This window comes from Cervus canadensis, chromosome 5, assembly GCF_019320065.1.
Source record: "Cervus canadensis isolate Bull #8, Minnesota chromosome 5, ASM1932006v1, whole genome shotgun sequence".
NCBI lineage: Eukaryota > Metazoa > Chordata > Mammalia > Artiodactyla > Cervidae > Cervus > Cervus canadensis.
The window spans coordinates 25,132,834-25,154,294 of record NC_057390.1 but is presented as its reverse complement, the minus strand read 5'-3'; the positions used below and the strand labels follow the sequence as shown (position 1 = coordinate 25,154,294).

The 21,461-nt window shown below is 38.9% G+C and overlaps 1 protein-coding gene across 5 annotated transcripts in view; it reads left to right on the top strand.

Annotated features, from left to right (window-relative positions):
• The first annotated feature begins 261 nt into the window (after positions 1 to 261).
• The window catches only part of THADA (THADA armadillo repeat containing), a 326,765-nt gene continuing 305,565 nt past the window's right edge, over positions 262 to 21,461 (top strand). For 3 of the 5 annotated variants that reach the window (XM_043468439.1, XM_043468440.1, XM_043468436.1), the window contains exons 1-12: positions 262 to 403; positions 4,058 to 4,157; positions 4,455 to 4,549; positions 5,486 to 5,616; positions 10,366 to 10,517; positions 10,635 to 10,667; positions 10,911 to 10,959; positions 14,268 to 14,449; positions 16,611 to 16,705; positions 18,004 to 18,224; positions 19,193 to 19,890; positions 21,277 to 21,428. In XM_043468439.1, the coding sequence (XP_043324374.1) occupies positions 4,082 to 4,157; positions 4,455 to 4,549; positions 5,486 to 5,616; positions 10,366 to 10,517; positions 10,635 to 10,667; positions 10,911 to 10,959; positions 14,268 to 14,449; positions 16,611 to 16,705; positions 18,004 to 18,224; positions 19,193 to 19,890; positions 21,277 to 21,428 (1,884 nt within the window). In that variant the 5' untranslated portion in view covers positions 262 to 403; positions 4,058 to 4,081. Of the gene's footprint in view, positions 440 to 3,395; positions 3,460 to 4,057; positions 4,158 to 4,454; positions 4,550 to 5,485; positions 5,617 to 10,365; positions 10,518 to 10,634; positions 10,668 to 10,910; positions 10,960 to 14,267; positions 14,450 to 16,610; positions 16,706 to 18,003; positions 18,225 to 19,192; positions 19,891 to 21,276; positions 21,429 to 21,461 lie in introns of all 5 variants that reach the window. The other 2 variants (XM_043468437.1, XM_043468438.1) reach the window with 2 other exon arrangements.

Sequence of the window (21,461 nt, the reverse complement as noted above, 5' to 3'; positions counted from 1 at the left end):
GAGGAAGGTAAAACGTCTGGATTAAGGCAGAAGTGCATCCAGGCACTCAGGGGTGTGCAGGCCACAGTGAGAGTTGCCCTAAACGGAAGGAGGCGAGCGGCGCCTGGCCCAGCCAAGGGGGTAGATGAAGCACTCCGCGCTGTCTTTAACGTAGAGTAAAATAAAACTCACTAGCACCGGTTCCCGTGTGACATCAACACCTATCTGAACTCCTGATTGGAGGAGCTCCCTGGCTCAATTCTCGCGATGATGCTTCCTCCACGTTAATTACTTCGCTCCCTCGCCCTGACCCGGTAGTCGACTACAGACCACGCTGTGAGCTACCGAGACACCGTAGAGCTAGACCAGCTTCCGGGACTCATCCTGACTGCGGCGACTCTTCTCAGACGCTCACGGGCACGAGGTTTGGCTTCCAGGCGTCTTCTTTGCCAGAGCCGCGGTAGTGCGCGACTCTTCACCGCTCGGCCACTTTACTAGGGCTGCCAGGGGATGCACATCAATTCCCGTTCTTTGGTTACGCGAGAATTTGCCGGTTTGGAAACTGATTTCCGGAAGCTTAGGTCTCCATGGAGATAGCACTTTAACCCCTCCCCCCACTTGTCATTCCCTAGACTCCACGTGGTTGGGAAATTGTCCACATAATGTTTGGGGGAGTCAGCCAGAAAGGTGTAGGTTTCACTGGAGCAGCAATCATAAGGGAAGCAGCCAGTGGGCGCAGGAGGAGTATAATTTACTGAGCATCTTCTGGCTACTTAAGGAGTGCCTTAAGGTGGGCACGAGATTTTCCACTGTTGGGAGGACAAACGTTTGGGCATCCACTGAGCACGCATAAGCACCAAACCTCTTTGTGCAGCCTTGAGGGTTCCAAGATAAAATTCTGCGGCAAATTTGCTCACCATTCATCACAGAATCGTCTCCCCATTTGTTTATCTCTATCCCTTCTAAGCTGTCCAATGGACAACATTGCGTTTCTAGCAGTGTCCATTTTTATTATCATTTTCTGTTAAGTGGGTTTTCCTATTTCACTGCTGTATTAATTTCTTACTTTGCAGAGGGACCATAGCTTCCTCAGTGTCAGGACTAGCTTGTCACTTGGATATAGAATTTACTTAAGATGACAAGTAGTCCACTTTTCTGCTGTTAAAAGTACACATACTTTTTAGAACATCACTGATAAATGTTTGTTAACTCATTAGTTTATTCATCAAAATTTTTTTAAAGACCTGATATATGCCAGGTACTGTTTTGGGAATTGATGATTAAAACTGAATACAACAGATTAAACGCATCGACAAGGTAAAAATTTGAAAAACGACATGATTGAATCAAGGGGAATAGCACTAGGGATCACTTCCTAGGTAAGTCACCAATATACAAAGTTCAGGTAGTGGTAAGTGCTATAAAGAAAATAAAGCAATAGAAATGACCTATATGTGAGTAGAAGTGGTGAAATTTTAAATAGAGTGTCCATGAAAGGCTTCTTAGAGGAGGTAATGTTTGGGAAGAGACCTGAATGGTGAGGAGTGGGCCTTGCAAAGATTTGGTGGAATAAGCCTAACAGTAGAGATATCAGGACGTGCAAAGTCCCCTAGATGGTGAAGAGAAGATTGATTTGAAATGAACTGCAGAGGAAGGAAGGGCCAGGTTATTTAGGGCCTCAAAGGCCAAAGTCTCAAATTTGTATTTTATTCTAAGTATAAATGAAAGCCCTTAGAAATTTTTAAGCAAGGGAGTAGTTAAATTTGAAAAAAGTTGCTTTGATGACTGTGAAAAGAATGGACTCTTCAGAGGCAGAATGGAAGTTTGGAGACCAACTGGGAGTTTATTGCAGTGATCCAGGTTAAAAGGGTTCATTGAATTTCTGTTTGGATATTCTCAGTGATGGAAAGTTCTCTGAAAGGCAGCTCGTTTTATAATTGAACCATAGATTTTTTCCTTTGTATTAAGCTGTAATTGGCCTCCCTGAAGCTTGCACTGACATCACCTAGTTCTATAGCCATCTAACAGAAGACATCTGGGACTTCCCTGGTTGTCCATTGGTTAGGACTCAGCGCTTTCACTGCTGTGGCCCTGGGTTCAATCTCTGGTCCGGGGAACTGAGATCCTGAAAGCTGTGCAGCAATGTGACCAAAAAAAAAAAAAAACCCAAATACTACAGAATAAAATCTATTCCTCTTTCTTCCAATTAGTCCTCCAACAGCAGCTCTTTTAAGGCACCCATCCTGTCCTCTTTTTTCTAGGCCAAACACCTTTGGTTTACTGAACTGTTTTCTGAAGGGAGGTGCTCTCCAGGCCCTTCAGAAGTCTGGCTGTTCCTTGGAAAGTGAAAGTGAAAGTGGCTCAGTTGTGTCTGACTCTTTGCGACCCCATGAAACGATACATTCCATGGAATTCTTCAGGCCAGAGTACTGGAGTGGGTAGCCTTTCCCTTCTCCAGGGGATCTTCCCAACCCAGGGATCGAACTGAGGTCTCCTGCATTGCAGGCAGGTTCTTTACCAGCTGAGCCACAAGGGAGACCCAAGAATACTGGAGTAGGTAGCCTATCCCTTCTCCAGCAGATCTTCCCGACCCCTAACTGGGGTCTCCTGCATTGCAGGCAGATTCTTTACCAACTGAGCTATCAGGGAAGCTTGGAAGCTCCATCATTTGCTACGGCTCCTTAAAATATGGCTACTAGCACAGCACCTAATGCTCCCTACATTCCCTGACCTGTGAAGATGACCATCCCTTGGTCTAGCTGATTTTTAATGTGGTTTTTTTAAAATTTTTTTTTTATTAGTTGGAGCCTAATTACTTCACAACATTTCAGTGGGTTTTGTCATACATTGATATGAATCAGCCATAGATTTACACATATTCCCCATCCCGATCCCCCCTCCCTTAATGTGGTTTTTAAGTCATGTTGTGCTATTGGCTTGTGGCTCACAAACCACATGTTGAATTGTTTTAAATCACATTTTATCTCTCTTACCTCCCCATCCTGTATTTCTGGGTATTATAAATCCTGTACTGCATTGTTCTTATCCAAAAGCAGCATTTTACATTTCTTTCTATTTCATCTTGGTAAGTTTATTCCAGTTGATTAGTCACTTTTTAAACCCTGATTCCATCATCCAACACATGCTCCTAGCTCTGTGTCTTTTCTTAATTCACTGTATTGTGTCCTCTAATGTCTACATGATAAACACCACTAAAGGACCTCAAGAAGAGAGCCCCATGTGGCATTTCCCTAGTGACTTGTCTTCAGACCACATGGTATTCTGAGTGTGTATCCTTTGTGTATCTTTGTTCACCCTATTGTGAATCCTGTTAGCTGAAACAAACTCTGTTTATTAGCTAAAAGCAAACTCACAGGGATAGTACGTGAAAGTTTCCTTTATCAAATATTTTTCAGAAATCAAGATACAGCTTGTTAGGATACCTCCTGATCTGTCAGTCCAAGAAGTCATGGAGATTAGGTAGGCCTAGTATATTTTTGAAAAGCCGTTCTGGTTTCTTTGTTTAAAATGAAGGTTTGCTGTATTTAAATCCAAAGACTGGGTAGGTAAAAGTAACCTTAGACAGTAATAAACTCTTCTTGAGTCTAAAAAAAGTTTTTCGAGGCAGCAATCCTTAGGCCAGTAGTTTTAGCCTGTGGCAACTTTGCTCCCCAGGGGACATTTTCAGTTGCCCCAACTTAGAGGAAGACGGATACCACTGGCATCTATCTAGTGGGCAGAGGCCATGTCCTACAGTGCTTGGCATGATACCCTGTAGCAAAGGATTACCTGGCGCCAAATGTCAACAGCATGGAGTTCTTCAGTGCATTAGACAAGTCTCTTTAAAAAAATACTTATTTTTATTTATTTATTTGTTTGTTTAGCTGTGCTGATCTTAGTTGGGGCATGCAGGATCTTTCTTCTTCATTGCAGATCTGCACTCTTAGTTGTGGCATGTGGGATCTAGTTCCCTGACCAAGTATGGAAACCAGGCCCCTGCATTGGGAGCATGGAGTCTTAGCCACTGGACCACCGGGGAGGTCCTTCAGCAGTGTCTTAAAACTCTTCTTTCTTGTAGTGACTACTGTTAATTCTATTTAAAATGGGTGTAAAGAAGAAGAGAGAAACACAGGTTACTTCATTGACCGTTTGTCATCAGGACCTTGAAACTTTGAAAGGTAAGTGATTTCTGACTTAATTTGTTTATCTCTTTTCTAGGTTGCAAATGGTTTATTTATCTCTGGGACTCCATATCACAGAATGTTCAAACTCTTGGAGTTTAATTTTTCCATGTTCTTTACATTCAGTTTTGGATATAAAATGGCTTTCTTGAACATCTGTCTTCAGTCTAAGTTCTCCTGGGTTTTATTTGTTTATAAATATTTAAATTTTATAGAACATGTAACAAAGATAAACTCTTATCTATATATTGTGAAGTCACTGAAGAAATTTTTGCTTTGTTTTGTTTTGTATAGCCTTGGCTGATGTGGAAGGGCAAAATCTAGCTTCTTTGCTGTTGCATTGTGTACAACTCACTGATGGAGTATCGCAGATCTGTTACGTTAAACAGGTAAGGCTGATCTGATGTTCATGGATGCATCTTGGAGGTTATCATGCTATTATGGACTTCTAAAATGAACTGAGCCACCAAGGAAGTCCTAAAATTAACTGATAATTTTTGACTCCTAATTATGTTTTTAAATTTGGAGTATATATATGCTCCACACTGTTTGTTAGTTTCTACTGTACAGCAGAATTAATCATCCTTATATATATATGTGTTGCTGTTAAGTCGCTAAGTCCTGTGGACACTTTTGTACCCCATAGACTGTAACCTGCCAGGCTCTTCTGTCCATGGGATTTCCCAGGCAACAATACTGGATTTAGTTGCTATTGCTTTCTCCAGGCTCCTAATTATTTAATACTGAGGTATCATTAAAGAATAGGAATTTTTTTTTCTATTCATTTTATGATTTTTTTTATTCAAAGTGGCAATGTAAGCCATATTGAGGCTTTACCACTGTTGGAGTTGTATATAGGTAGGATAATGAGATAATAGTGCATACCTTTTTGGTGGAGATAAATTAAAAAAATATTTCTATCGATCTGGATCTTCAAAACTTTTTAGCAGATGCATTAAAAAGTTAATGTAAAATGTAAAAATTGTCCTTACCATTGTTTTGATATTAGGATTTATCACTTGAACTTGCATAGTATTTTTTGGAAAGCAGTTAAATGTGTCATTGGTTTTCAGTAATGCTACAGAATTCCTGTACCTTAAGCCATTAAGTCAGTAATTTTCAGTGAAGGTGGGTCTAGAGGGTAAAGTGAGTGTTGGGGGCATGGTTTAAAAAAGTTAATAAATATTGAAATAGGTGTTTAAAACAGTGTAGTGTGGAAAATATTACACGTTAAAATTGAGACTTAAAGTATTTGAATCCATGTTACTTTGCTATACTTGATATTAGAAAAAAATTACTGTAACTTTGAATTTTTTGGTTTATAGATTGTGCCCTTACTGGACAAGGCAAATAAAAATGGCACATGTGATCCCACTATTCGAAGTTGTTTGGATATTTTAGCGGGCATTTATCTTTCTTTGAATCTAAAAAACCCCTTGAAGAAAGTCTTGGCAAGGTAAGAAAGAAAAGAAAGCAAAGTTAGGCATTGTAAATGTTCAGTTTGACCGAAAGTAACTAGTATTTAAGGTTCCCTCTTTGGTAAAACTGAAATGAAATATATCACTTAGCAATTTCATTCTTACAGTTTTGTCTTTGTTTTGTGTTATTTGTTTATTCATTTATCATAATTCTTTAAAAATGTAAAAGGTTTCTTAGGTCACAGACCTTAAAAAAATAGGCTGTAGACTATAGTTTGCAGACTCCTGGTTTAATATATTTACATGTAATGTAATTATTGGTTAAATTTAAACCTGTCACCTACAGTTTTTTTCCTCTCTGTTCTGTCTGTTTTTGTTTAAACATTTTTAATTATGTAGGTAATATAGAAATATATGCTTAGTGTAAAAACTTAAAGCTGTATAGAAGTACACAAAATAAAAAGTGAGCTTTCCATTGCACTATTTCTGGCCTCTCTTTTTTCTTAGTAAAGGTTATCACTTAACATTTTGGTGTTTCTTTCTAGATCTTGTCTTTGGATTTAGTGTATGCATGCTTTTACATAAATGGGGTTATACTCTGGGTGTTTCTTTGTAGGTTATTCTTCACTAAAGAATGTCTTAGAGATATTTTCATGTCAGTGTAGTCTTTACTTTTTTTTTTTAGTTGTAGTTAAAAATCCCCCACATAACATAAAATTTACCATCCTAACCATTTTTGAGTGTACGGTTCAGTAGTGTTAAGTGTATTCACATCATTATGCTGTGGATCTCTAGAATTTTTTCATCTTCTAAAACTGAAACTGTACTCACTAAACAAGAACTCCTTGTTTCCTTCTCCCCCTAGTCCCTGGCAACCACCATTATTCTTTCTGTTTCTATGGTTTTGATTACTTTAGTACCTTGTATAAGTGGAGTATTTGTACTTAGCTTTCTGTGACTGACTTGATGTCCTCAATATTCACCCGTGTTGTAACACATGACAGCATTCCTTCCTTTTAAGGCTGATTAATTGTTCTGTTTATATAGCACATTGTCCATCCATTCACCTGCTGATAGAGATTTGGGTTGCTTCTTCCTCTTGACTGTTGTGAGTAGTGCTGCTTTTTGGACGTAGGTGTGCAAATATCTCTTAGAGATCCTGCTTTCAGTTCTTTTGGATATATATGCAGAAATGGGATTGCTGAATATGGTAACTCTATTTTTAATTTACCAAGGAACTTGGAGCAATTTTCCATATGGCTGCAGTATTTTCCATTTCCATCAAAAGTCCTCATTCTCTCTAACAGCTATCAGTTCAGTTCAGTCACTCAGCTGTGTCCGACTCTTTGAGGCCCCATGAACCCACAGCACTCAGGCCTCCCTGTCCATCACCAACTCTGAGTCCACCCAAACCCATGTCCATCGAGTCGATGATGCCATCCAACCATCTCATCCTCTGTCATCCCCTTCTCCTCCTACCCTCAATCTTTCCCAGCATCGGGGTCTTTCCCAATGAGTCAGCTCTTTGCATCAGGTGGCCAAAGTACTGCAATTTCAGCTTCAACATCAGTCCTTCCAATGAACACCCAGGACCGATCTTCTTTAGGATGGACTGGTTGGATCTCCTTGCAGTCCAAGGGACCCTCAAGAGTCTTCTCCAACACCACAGTTCAAAAGCACCAATTCTTCTGCACTCAGCTTTCTTTATAGTCCAACTCTCACATCCATACATGACCACTGGAAAAACCATAGCCTTGACCAGACGGACCTTTGGCAAAGTAATGTCTCTGCTTTTTAATATGCTGTCTAGGTTGGTCATAACTTTCCTTCCAAGGAGTAAGCGTCTTTTAATTTCATGGCTGCAGTCACCATCTGCAGTGATTTTGGAGCCCAAAAAAATAAAGTCTGACACTGTTTCCACTGTTTCCCCATCTATTTCCATGAAGTGATGGGACCAGATGCCATGATCTTAGTTTTCTGAATGTTGAGCTTTAAGCCAACTTTTTCACTCTCCTCTTTCACTTTCATCAAGAGGCTCTTTAGTTCCTCTTCACTTTCTGCCATAAGGGTGGTGTCATTTGCACATCTGAGGTTACTGATATTTCTCCCAGCAATCTTGATTCCAGCTTGTGCTTTCTCCTGCCCAGTGTTTCTCATGATGTACTCTGCATATAAGTTAAGTAAGCAGGGTGACATGACACAGCCTTGACGTACTCCTTTTCCTATTTGGAACCAGTCTGTTGTTCCATGTCCAGTTCTAACTGTTGCTTCCTGACCTGCATACAGGTTTCTCAAGAGGCAGGTCAGGTGGTCTGGTATGCCCATCTCTTTCAGAATTTTCCACAGTTTATTGAAATGCATGGGCTTTGGCATAGTCAATAAAGCAGAAATAGATGTTTCTCTGGAATGCTCTTGCTTTTTTGATGATCCAGCAGATGTTGGCAATTTGATCTCTGGTTCCTCTGCCTTTTCTAAAACCAGCTTGAATATCTGGAAGTTCACGGTTCACAGTTGCTGAAGCCTGGCTTGGAGAATTTTGAGCATTACTTTACTAGCGTGTGAGATGAGTGCAGTTGTGCAGTAGTTTGAGCATTCTTTGGCATTTCCTTTCTTTGGGATTGGAATGAAAACGGACCGTTTCCTGTCCTGTGGCCATTGCTGAGTTTTTCAAATTTGCTGGCATATTGAGTGCAGCACTTTGACAGCATCATCTTTCAGGATTTGAAATAGCTCAACTGGAATTCCATCACATCCACTAGCTTTGTTCGTAGTGATGCTTCCTAAGGCCCACTTGACTTCACATTCCAGGATGTCTGGCTCTAGGTGAGTGATCACACCATTGTGATTATCTGGGTCATGAAGATCTTTTTTACATAGTTCTGTGTATTCTTGCCACCGCTTCTTAATATCTTCTGCTTCTGTTAGGTCCATACCATTTCTGTCCTTTATTTTGCCCATCTTTGCATGAAATGTTCCCTTGGTAGTTCTAATTTTCTTGAAGAGATCTCTAGTCTTTCCCATCCTATTGTTTTCCTCTATTTCTTTGCATTGATCACTGAGGAAGGCTTTCTTATCTCTCCTTGTTATTTTTTGGAACTCTGCATTCAAATGGGAATATCTTTCCTTTTCTCCTTTGCTTTTCACTTCCCGTCTTTTCACAGCTATTTGTAAGGCCTCCTCAGACAGCCAGTTTGCTTTTTTGCATTTCTTTTTCTTGGGGATGGTCTTGATTCCTGTCTCCTGTACAATGTCATGAACCTCCGTCCATAGTTTATCAGGCACTCTGTCTATCAGATCTAGTCCCTTAAATCTATTTCTCACTTCCACTGTATAGTCATAAGGGATTTGATTTAGGTCATACCTGAATTGTCTAGTGGTTTTAACCACTTTCTCCAATTTCAGTCTGAATTTGGCAATAAGGAGTTCATGATCTGAGCCCCAGTTAGCTCCCGGTCTTGTTTTTGCTGACTATATTAGAGCTTCTCCATCTTTGGCTGCAAAGAATATAATCAGTCTGATTTCGGTGTCGACCATCTGGTGATGTCCATGTGTAGAGTCTTCTCTTATGTTGTTGGGAGAGGGTGTTTGCTAACAGCTATAGATACTCCATAATATGGATGCACTGAAATTCATATGTGCCATATTTCATATTATTTAATCTCTTCTCCATTGGTAGATTGCTTTCAAGTTTTCATTATTCCAGCCATGCTACAGTGATATTCTTAATTGTGTATGTAATTTAATATGTGTATTTCTCTGCAATGAATTCCTTGAAGTGAAATTTCTTGACCAGACTTATGCCTATCAAAATTTTTGATAGGTATTGCTAAATTGTACTCAATATTCCTATTTTTCAATATTTTTTCCTTCCAGAAAAACTTTAGAATTGTTGAGTCAATATTTTAAAAAATGTTAATTTAGATTAACTGTGGTAAAATTGGCATTATATTTAATTTATCCATTCAGTAGATTTTTACTGATTATCCGCTATGTGTCAAGTATTCTTCTAGGCATTGGGGACACAGTGAATGAAACAGTCCGGAATGGAGATTATTTCTAAGAGGAAGACAGGAGATAGAAAATTAAGCAAGATATATAGGAATTAGAGGGATTGAGTGCTATGGATAAAGAAAGAAAGCAGAGAAGTAGGAAAGGGAGTACCAAGGAGGGGGGAGGGCCACAGTTTAAAATACAGTAGTCTTTTCAGCTGTCTTTGTTTAGTGTCATTGATAGGGTGATCTTTGAGACTGACCTGAAAGGGATGAGGAAATGATTAATGGGAAATAATCTTTGGGATATTTGAGAGGAGAGAATTCCAGGTGGAGGAAACAACAAGTACAAAGACTTTGGCATGTTGTTGGAATGGAGGAAGGCTGTGTAGCTAGAGCTAAGTGAACAAGGGTCAAGATGAACCAGAGAGATAATGGGGGGGCCATATTGTGTAAAGTCTCATAAGTCATTGTAAGCACTTTGGCTACTGCATTGAGTGAGAAGGACATTGTAGGATGGTTTTAGGCAGAGCAATAAATGGTGTTTTAGTAGTATCAGTCTGGCTGCTGTGTTGAGGTTAGTCCTTGGAAAGGGAGCGAAGCACGTTGAAAACAGGAAGACCAGAGGAGAGATGATAGACCAAGGAGTTTCAGTGATAGTGGTGTGAAGTTATTTTCTGACTGTATTTTGAAGGTATAGTTCAATATTTCTTCATTTGTAATATTCTCTTCCCTCCCAACATTTCCTTGAACATACTCTAAGGTTGTCAAATTTTTAATATTTGGTTCTTTTTCTAGCTCACTAAATGGCCTGCCTGAATTTTTTCTCATTGAGGCTACACAAAGTTTTACTTCTCGTCTTCAGGAAGAATTGAACACGAGTACTGATCTCTACTCTTACAGAAAAGTGATTGACAATGTATCTTCCTGTATGGAGAACTTCGACTTGGGTAAGCTAGCTTTTTTCTGGTACTTCTTCTGGCTAACATCTGTCATTCCATCAGTGTTTCGAATGGTGTTAATTTTAGTTCTGAAACTCCTTATCAGTGTTAATTTTCTCCCCACAGGTAGATCAAGTGTTAATAATCTTCTTGAAAATGGTAAGTTCTATTTTATTTTATTCTGAGAGGTGACTGCTTGTGTCAGTCATTTTGTAACTGATTCTTTTAAGGTTCTTGGCAGTAGGTGGAGTACTCCAGATGATGAAGGTATATTGCGCTCCTTCCTTTTAAATTTCTACTTTTATGATATCATTTTAGGTAGCAATGATTTTAGTATTTTCTTGTGCTGAAGTCAGAGTTCACAGTTTTAAATTCTGATTTTTTATGTCCTTTTTGTTTCAGTGCTGCATTTTCTGCAGAAGAGTTTAATTGAAATCTCAGAAGAAAATAGGCAAGTGTTACATGTCTTCATGCTTGTGTATGTGCATATGGACATTTGCAGTTGTATATTATCTTTTTTTTTTTTAATGTATATTATCTTTGTACGGGCTTCCCTGGTGGCTGAGTGGTAAAGAATCTGCTTGCAATGTGGGAGCCGCAGGAGGAGCGTGGTCTATACCTGGGTCGGGAAAGCCCCCTGGAGGAGGGCATGGCAACCCACTCCAATAATCTTGCCTGGAGAATTCCATGGACAGAGGAGCCTGGTGGGCTATAGTCCATAGGGTCACAAAGAGTCAGACATGACTGATGTGACTTAGCATGCACACATGCCTTGTCTTTGTAAAAAGAAATTTTTAAGAATTTTTCTTTCCATCTTTCTCCATTAATATTAGATGTAATTATTTAAATTTATTTTTTGAGATTTGATATTTAATTTGAAAAAATCAAATAAGTTGTGAGAATAAATGAGAAAGGGAAGAGTTCTTTTCTTCACCTGAGTGTTTCTTTTTCATAGCATCCTGTTATTATTTCATGGATGACATGTGCTCTGTTATCTCTCTGAGGATATTAATAATAGAGTTTTCTTTTTTTAAAGTTTTCATATCTTTACATAGGCCTCTGTTTCTTTCAAGCTGCTTTTTTGTTTGTGGCTTTTGGTCACTATGTTTGTTGCCAGAAGCTTTCCTTGGACGTCTGGTAATCCTTGTCTGAGTGCTCATTTAAGACTGGGGCACTGAGACTTGATTTGAACCTCTGTACGTATGGATGGGGGCTTCCCTGGTGGCGCAGACAGTAAAGAAACCACCTGCAGTGCGGGAGACCTGGGTTTTATCCCTGGGTTGGGAAAATCCCCTGGAGGAGGGCATGGCAGCCCACTCCAGTATTCTTTCTTGGAGAATCCCCATGGACAGAGGAGCCTGGTGGGCTGCAATCCACAGGGTTACAAAGAGTTGGAGATGACTGAACGACTAAGCACACACACACGTATGGATGGGGTTGATTGTAGGCTTTATTGAAGTCTGGTCTAGCTGGACTGTTTCTTTGGGGAACCCTTGATGTCAGTATCTTTAGGTCTTTTTGCATGGGTAGTGGATTTGTCAAGGAAGAACCTTTCAAACCGTTGACTTAATATTCTGGTTGCTGGGTGAGGGAATAAAGCTGAGATCTTGGTGTTTAGCATTTATTGTGCAGATATTTTCCTAATTCTCCTGCTTGCAATATGGTATCGTTGCCTTAACTTTGTATGTTCTCTTCCTGTCCAGTCACTTGCTGTTTTACCTTCCTTAGAGGTAAAACCAAGGAATGTTTGCTAGCTGGGCGGTATGGTCCAGAGTTGGCATTCTTCTTCAACAGACTTGTAACCACTCTTCCTGTTTTCATCCCTACATTTTCCTTCATGTCAAGGAGCACCTGGTGGCAACAATTTTGTAGCCTTTAGGGGCTGCAAATCAGGTTGCTCTGGGTGTGTTCTCTGACTTAGGATTCAGAATCATTCTTGATTCTGTTAAGTCAGTTATCACTCATCCATCTGCTACTAAAGTTTTAGTATTGTCTTGTTGTCTGTTTGTTGCCCTTGTGTATTTATGTCTTTTAATGTTTTAAATCCCTTGGCTGTGGTTTAGGGAGGCTCTGAGGGGAGAGTAAAAGTAACACCTGTGTGCCATCTTTAACCCAAGATCTCTTTTGCCTTACTAGGAAGGAGCTCCTTCTCGTCCCCTTTTAGGCTTCTCTTTCTCTGTTCATCTCTTCAGTGTGAGTTCTGTCCTTTCCATTCTGTTTGTTTTGACTGCTTTGTATTGTCCACTTCTTTGGTGTCAGCTACATCCTATACTTAGAATGCCTAGATTTATGACTCCAAGTTAGATCTCTTCTCTGAGTGGTAGACTCCTATAGTGGTTGTCTTCTGGACATCTCAACTTGGATATTTTACAGGTGCCTCAGATTCGATGTATCCAAAAGAAAATTCACTGTCTTTTTATCTCTTCCCCAAACCCCTGGTAGCCTCTATTCTACTTTCTATCTCTTTGAATTCTGGATACCTCAAATAAATGGAATACAGTATTTGTCTTTTTTTGTCTGACTTATTTATATTGTTTTAAAGGTTAATCTCTGTTGTAGCTTGTTTCAGAATTTCGCTCCTGTTTATGGTGAAGTCATATTCCATTGTATGCGTAGACCACATTTTGTTTATGCATTTACTTGTTGATAAACATTTGGGTTGTTTCTGCCTTTTGGCTAATGTGAATAATGCTGCTGTAAACATTGATGTATAAATAACAGTTTGAGTCTCTACTTTCAGTTCTCTTGGTGTATACTTAGAAGTAGAATTGCTGGATCATATAAATATTCTCTGTGTAACTGTTTGAAGAACCCCCAAACCGTTTTCCCTGATTTTTCTTTTAAAACACTCTTGCATTCTGCTATGTTGAGAATAGGCTGTGAGTAGCAGGCATAGAAGCTGGGAGACTAGTTTGGAGACCCTGGCAGTAACAGTGAGGGGGAGATGAGAGTGGCTGGAAGTCGCAGTGGAGGTGGTCTGATAATGGATGTATTTTGAAGGTAGAACCACAGGATTTTCTTACAGATAGGATGAGTGGGAAAGGAGTCAAGGATAATTGCTTTTTCTGTAGGATAGAGATTCTAGCAGGTGGAGCGAGTGTGGAGTTGCAGATAAGTTCATGTAGCTTGAAATGTGTGTCAGACATCCAGGTGAAGATATTAAATAGAAAGTTGTACATACAAGTCTGGAATTAGGAAGAGAGGTCTGGGCTGGAGATGAAAATTGGGGAATTGTCAGCATATAGATTGTAATTTAAAGCTTATGAGCTAAATGAGCTCAGCATCAAGGGAGTGAATTAGATGGACAGAAGAGGTAAGGACTGAGTTGTGGCGAAATCTAATGTAAGGACATCAGGGAGAAGAGGCTGAACTAGCCATGTTGTCTCAGAAGCATGAAAAAAGTGAAATAAGAGAAAACATGAGAGCATTTTGGAAGTCAGGTCAAGGAAATTGTAAAGTTAGGGAGTATTCAGATTTAAAAATTGTGTCCTTTATTCTTGATTTGTTATTTTTACTCTTAAAAAGAAGAAATGAAGTTCGTCATTAGCTGAGAAAAAGGGAAAATTTTGAGCTAAAAGAGTGTCAAAAGTTTGCAATAAATGTTTACATAATTGAATATTTGTGGGAATGGAAAAAAGAGGCATAGATGTTGATTATAATCTAAAATTGATTTTGGCTGTTTGATGAGGAATTATTTTGGTGAAAAAGAGGTAACATTTTGACTTTTCTTTTGTCGTAATGTCTTTTTTGTTGTTGTAGAAAATTGGCTGGAAATCATATTGTTCAAACGCAGCTGATGAATGACTTGTTGGTGAGCATTAGAGTTTCCGTGATGTTAGTACAGAAAGTACAGGGCTCCCAGAGACTTCATTTGACGAATTCTCCTACCTGGCAAAGTATGTGCGGACTGCTGAGCATGTTTGCCAACTTCTTAAGTGATGGTAAGTGTAAAACATACAAATAATGATTATAATTGAGTGTTCATCAGTTTTCACTTCTAATGGTATATGAGATATTCAATACTTAGCTGTGATAATAGAACTGCCTTTCCCTCAGCCCCTCAAAGTGGGGAAAGAGCCTGGAAGATAAGGTTTTAATGCTTTTTGTCTTTCAAATATACCAGTTCAGCTTATCAGGATAACACTGAATGACTTTTCTAAATGTGTGTGTGTATGTATGTGCATGTGTGTATTGTATACAAAGCAGAAAACATAACAACCTTAGTGTTGAAAAGGCACAGACTTTAAAAAGTGAAAGAAAATTCTTGAGAAATTTCCAAATTTGAAAGTAAGGTCTGGAAAGTTTAGTGTAACCCATACCTTTTTCCTTAGCAGCAGATGCTTCCTTCAAATAATGCCCATGGTCATTGTGGGGTCATTCTTCCTCCTTATGTCTCATGTTGATTCTGTCCATATGATCTGTACCACTGGGAAACCAAGTGAATTAATGAGAGAAAATGTCCTTTTTTTTTTTTTTTAAAGTATTTCAACCGAGAAGCTGAAATGATAGAATTAGAATATCACCACTCTGTACCCAGAGAAGGCAATGGCACCCCACTCCAGTACTCTTGCCTGGAAAATCCCATGGATGGAGGAGCCTGGTAGGCTGCAGTCCATGGGGTTGCTAAGAGTCGGACATGACTGAACGACATCACTTTCACTTTCCACTTTCATGCATTGGAGAAGGAAATGGCAACCCACTCCAGTGTGCTTGCCTGGAGAATCCCAGGGACTGGGGAGCCTGGTGGGCTGCTGTCTATGGGGTCGCACAGAGTCGGACACGACTGAAGCGACTTAGCAGCAGCAGCAGCAGCAGCATTCTGTAACTCCCAGTGACTTGAGATGGGCATTAAGCATCAATGGCTGTTAACATTACAGAAGGAGACAACCAGATAACACGTGCCTCTTGCTTTGAGGTTTGATTTTACCACTTGTAGTTTTTCCCAAAGGGATTGAACTTGCGATTGATCCGTCTCTCAGTCACCCGCCAGTTTGCAGGAATTACAGAGGACAGAAGAATGTGTTGAATTGCACTAGGGGTAAACATCCAGATTGTGGTTAAAAGGCCAGAGTTCTTCAACAGAAATTATAACAAGAAGAAAAGGTCGAAGGGGGCACCTGTAGATTAAAGGACATGTCACATTTGTTTAAATGGATGAAACATTTCTGCCTTTCTGCTTTGCTGTCTTCAGTATGTTGGCTTTCATCCACGTGTTTGTTGTTTCATGGTTACTATATGACTGCTCTATCTCCAGACCTCTTGTCTGTATTCAGGGCAGGAAACAGGACCAGTTACATCTTTACCTTTAATCTGAAAGAAAAATATTAGCCAAAAGATTTCTACTTATATTCCATTGGCCTGAATCGTCCTCTGGTACCTTCAGTTTTAAGGAAGATTGAGCAAACAGGTAGCCTGTCTTTGCCTGGGCACATGGATGTCCCAATCCAAGTCAGAGTTGTTAACAACTGTGGGATGAAGGGCAGAATGAATTTTTGGAAGTTCGTTTATAGTAGCTATTCATAATTCTTACTCCATGTTGAATAATCCACTGTATTATTTTGTATACTTTCTTACAAACCCAGAGGCTAATAGATAATGAAAAGTACGCCAGCATTGTTTGGTTACATTGGGTACAGTGCCAGTGAGAGCAGAGTTTGTAATTAGTGCTGATGTAGGCCCTTTACACAAGCCCTGAAATCACTTTCAGAAAAAGTAATGTACATGGGAGTTGAGAGGCACAGGCAGCAGTGGAAGAGGGGAGCCAGGAGGTACTGCTGGGGCATGTGCTGGGAGGCAGTAGATGGAGAGGAAGAGAATGGATGTCTGGATTGAGTACTTCTGTGCTGGGCATAAAAGCCTTTATGTTCATTATCTATTTCAACCTGACAACAATTGTGTCACATAGAGTTATTTTTTCCCCAATTTATGGAAGAGAAAACAGTCCCTGGGAAGTAAAATAACTTACCTAGGCTTATTCACCTAGTAAGTGGTCAAGCTAGAAATTGCACCCTGTACTCTCTGGCCCCACAGCATGTGCTCTTTGTATTACACCACAGTATCTATCATCATTTAATACATGCTTTCTGCTTTTTTTGCAAATAGATGGTCTCTTACAGACAATTCAGAGTACATCTGGATTAGCTGTTATTCTTTTTATTAAAGCTATGTTTCATCCACCTGAAAAGATTCCTGATTTGGTAAGTGCATGTCCTTTTTAGAATTGTACTTTGTTGATAGTTAAACATGTTTTAAAATATTTATAAAGAAGTGAATTAAAACATTTTTTTCATAGTCTTTCTGATTACCCTTTTCTCTTATAATGAGTGACAGTCTCGGGATTTCCCTGGTAGTCCAGTGGTTCAGAGTCTACTTTGCAATGCAGGGGACATGGGTTCAATCCCTGATTGGGGAACTAAAGATCCCACGTGCCAAGGAGCAGCCAAGCCCACACACTGCAACTGCTGAGCCTCTACGCCATAACTAGAGAGCCCATGAGCCTCAACGCAAGATCCTGCATGATTCAACTAAGACCCAACACAGCCACATGAATAATAAGGAAAATAAGTGACAGTTTCAAAAATTTGGATAAAGCAGAAAGAAGGCAATAATAGTCACATGTAAATCCATCTCATGGAGATAATCATTGTCAACATTTTTGGGTGTATATCCTTGTTTTTTTCTAGTGTTGTTTTCAGTTCCATCTCTCAGTATCATAAAAGATATTTATAACATTAAAATTAAAAGATGGAGAAGGAAATGGTAACCCACTCCATTATTCTTGCCTGAAAAAGTCCATGGACAGAGGAGCCTGGTGGGCTGCAGTCCATGGGATTATATGACTGAGCACTCATGCATGAGGAGGGTGGAGGGAAATGGGTTGGTAGCAATAAACTGGAGGAACTGGAAAAAAAAAATTATACAGAGATTGATGTATAGGTATTTGGTAATAACTTTTTGGTAAATATGTTATTTTTCTTAAGACTAACCCAGATATTACACTAGAATCAGTTAGTTGTTCAGTGAATTTGATTATATGGAAAGTATAAGTTCATAATTTGGGCCATAATTCTTGGATTTAGTACTAGCAGTATTTTTTTCTTATGGAGGAAACTTATTTTAGTTCTTTACTAAGAGCAAATTTACTTTATGCAAAATAGATGTGTACTGTTTTATGAGCTCACACAAAGTAGGATAAAGTTTAAAAATTCTAATTTCTCAAACCAGCTCTAAAAAAAGCATTAGTAAGTACGCTCATCCACCTGCAGGTGGCAATGTGTTGTGCTCTCCCAGTACATTCAGACCAGCAAAATGGTTCATATACTTAGATTTAATTTTTTTCCTTTTGATAATTTAAACTCTTGTGGCTTTTTGCCTTTAGGTTCAGCTGTTTTTCCTAGGATGTTTCAGGAGAGAGAGCATTTTGGATTTATATCTTGAAGTATCTCTGGAAAGTTTTAGAGGCTCTATGTGTATCAGCTGTGTTGTATTTTTGCAGATAAGCAGTGTACTTCTCCGCTCCGTGGACCTCACCAGCGCCCCTGAGTGGCTTTTGAGCTGCTGCAGGAGCCTCTGTTGTGCTGATGTTCCCCCCTCAGCTCTCCTCTTCCTGTGTCAGGGGACGCTCACTATGTTGGATTGGCAGGAGGGCAGGATGGGCCCCAGTGGGGAGGCCCTGCTCTTGAATACTGTGCATGTTTTGTTCACCTTGAGTTCACAGTGAGTTTCGTCTCATATTTTGCTTTGCTTGTCAGATGTTAATAAGATGGCAGCTAAGTTAACTTGCTTAGTAATTCAGTGAACAGTGGTCAGAGTAATCTTAAATTAAAAGGGAGACATGTGTAGAGAGTGAAGTGGGTGTGAAAGTAGAACAGGAGAAGATGGGATGATGGAACAGAGAGAAATTTTAGTGGAGGTTAACTTGTGACAAATTGTCAAATTAATTTTAGCATTCAGTCTCTTATGTAAGCATTTTTAAAAACCATAAATATTTCTATATGAATAATGCTTTTGAGTTTATGAATAACTTCAACATAGGTAGTTCAGTTTGATCCTCATATGTCTGATAGATAGGATAGGAAACCCAATCTATTGAATGGGTAAAGTGAAGCTTAGCAAAGTAAATGCTTACCTAACAGCATATTACCTACAAGCACCCAAGCCAGAACTGTAATGAGGTCTCTGACTTCATTGGATTGTACTTTGTGTGTTTTTTTTTTTAATGTAAGTTATGTACATTTTAAAGTCATTATAACAGCTTTATTGAGGTATAATTTACATTCCATACAATTCACCTACTTAAATTGTGCAATTTCAGTTATTTTTCTTCAGTATATTTATAGGGTTGTACAACTCTCACCATAATCAACTTTAGAATAATTTCATTTCCCCCCAGAGAAACCTGATTCACTCTAATGTTCCCCCCTCCCTGGCCCCTGAGTACATTTTTAGACACCTGTGAAACCATCACCACAATTAAAATAATGAATCAAGTTTCTTTGGGTGATTTTTTGGATTAACTTTTTCAAAATGGAAGGATTTGAGATTTGTTTTGGCTGTGTTGTATTTTTGTTGTAAATATAATGATAATTCAATTTTATGATCATTATATTTTTAAGGTCTAATGATTATAAAATTAGACTCCTTTCATTTGTCAGTTTATACTAATGTGCCTCATTTTTCTTCAGGATCAAGGAGTCTACTCTGGAAATGTTTCTGTCTAGGATTTTGGCATCTTGGACTAATTCAGCTATACAAGTCCTTGACTCAAGTTCCCCAGGCCTAAAGGACAGCCTGAATGGGAATGCAGACGTGGTTAGGAGGCTTTTGGACTATGTCTATACCCACTGGGAACATCCACTGGATGCTTTGAGACACCAAACTAAAATCATATTCAGAAATATTCTCCAAATGCACCAGCTCACTGTAAAAGAGTCAGGTTCAGATTTGTCTGCTGATCGCTTCATTTTTGAGCTGACTGAGAGTCTTCTGCAGTTGGAATGGCATAGTAAAGGGAAGTACTCATGCCTCGGTTGTTTAGTAGACTTCATAGGAATTGAGCATATTTTGGCATTAGCTAAAACCATTCCATCACAAATCTTAGAGGTGATGGGGGACCAGTCTTTGGTGCCTTATGCAAGCGACCTCTTGGAAACCATGTTTAAAAATCATAAGAGTCGTTTGAAATCCCAGGCTGTCGACAGCACTTGGATTGACAAGTGGCATGAGACTTGGGTTTCTCCTCTCCTTCGTGTACTGTGTGAAGGAAATCTGGATCAGAAATCTTATGTGATTGATTATTACTTGCCAAAATTACTGAACTGCAACCCTGAGAGCTTAAGCTACATGGTAAAGATTCTTCAGACTTCTGCTGATGCTAAAACTGGTAAGAAACTGAATTTTTTTGTTTTAGTAATTTCTAGTTAGGCTGCTTAAATAGAGGTACCTAGGCAGGTGTTGGCCATATTCAAATTTTAATATTACCATGTCTATAAATAGTAAAGGAGGATATTAAAGATAGAAATTTTGTATTGAAATGAATGTTCCTATATCCAGCTGAATAGGTTTTTTGGCTAACGTCATTTCTGCAAGCTAAAGATTGATTGCAATTATGATTATGAGGTTTCCTTTATTACTAGGTTTTAATTCATTTTACCAAGTTTTTATTATTTGGTTGTCAGCCTGAAGTAGATGTTTGTGTGTTTTATATAATTTACTTATTCAGTTGGTTGAAGTAGTAATTACAAATTGATGTAGGCAAGGTTAAAGACAGGTAAATTAGCAGTAGTAAGTACTTGTCTCTAGGAAAGACAGAAAAATTTAGAAGCATGACCTCAGGAAAAAGCTCTCTCTGGCTATTGAGAATAAGTATAAACATCCCACTGGAATTCAGTAACTTTCAACAAATTGCATTAAAGCATAATTTAGTAATTAGTGTATAAAACAATGATCCTGATTCATCATGTAAATCTTACATTTATTCTATTAATGCAGCAGGAATAGGTACCCTCCATCACATTTTAAGGTTATTTCCAAATAAAATTTAAATTATTCTTTCAATCCTTCAAAGAAACCATGAGATAGCTGGAAGATTTGATTCCTGTACACAGAAAAGAGCCATTATTTATAATCTTTAACAATGATCCCTCTTGCATTTTTGAGAAACCATTTACAGCTGAGGATCCATGAGTCTGTTCTGAAGCTAGACAGTCTTTATATTAAATCAAGTTCTCCTGTTAGCCCAGAGCTCCCTGTGCTCTTAGTAACAGCTGATGTCCTGGCCTCTGAAAGCATCAGGGTCTTTGTGATCCCCCTTTATCTTCTTTACTAAGAAGACACAGTAACTCCAAAATATACAGAGAGGTTCAGTGTTTTTCTTATTTTTGGCAGAAAATAATTTTAGTTATTTTTATTGTTTTAAATATTTCTGATTAAATTAAACCTGATTTTTTTTTCCCCCTGATTAACTTGCTGGTTTATTTTCTGTCAAGGAAAAGGTAAAAGGATAAGCAAAAAATTATGATTTCTTAAAGTTAACAATAAGTGGATTCAATTTACAGAAATCATTGACATAAGACCTATTAAATCCTTTTAAATAATGATTTTATAATAGGAACATTAATTACTGTTAGAGTTTAGCTAAAAATACAATTTTTACTTCATGAAATAACAATGTTAATGGGAAACATGGGGATTGTTGAAGTTGTTAATAGCACAGTGGTGGGCTTTGTTGCTGTGTTTTTGAGACAACAGTAATCTTTTCCATCCTTAGGATCTTATGACAGCAGAGGGGCTGTGGGAGCTTTGATGGCTTGTCTAAGAACAGCTCGAGCTCATGGACATCTTCAGTCTGCAACTGATGCCTGGAGGGACCTTGTGTCCAGCGCAAGAATAAAGCAAGGCTTGATTCACCAGCACTGCCAAGTAAGTAAACAGTGTAGCTGGGAATTCGTACAT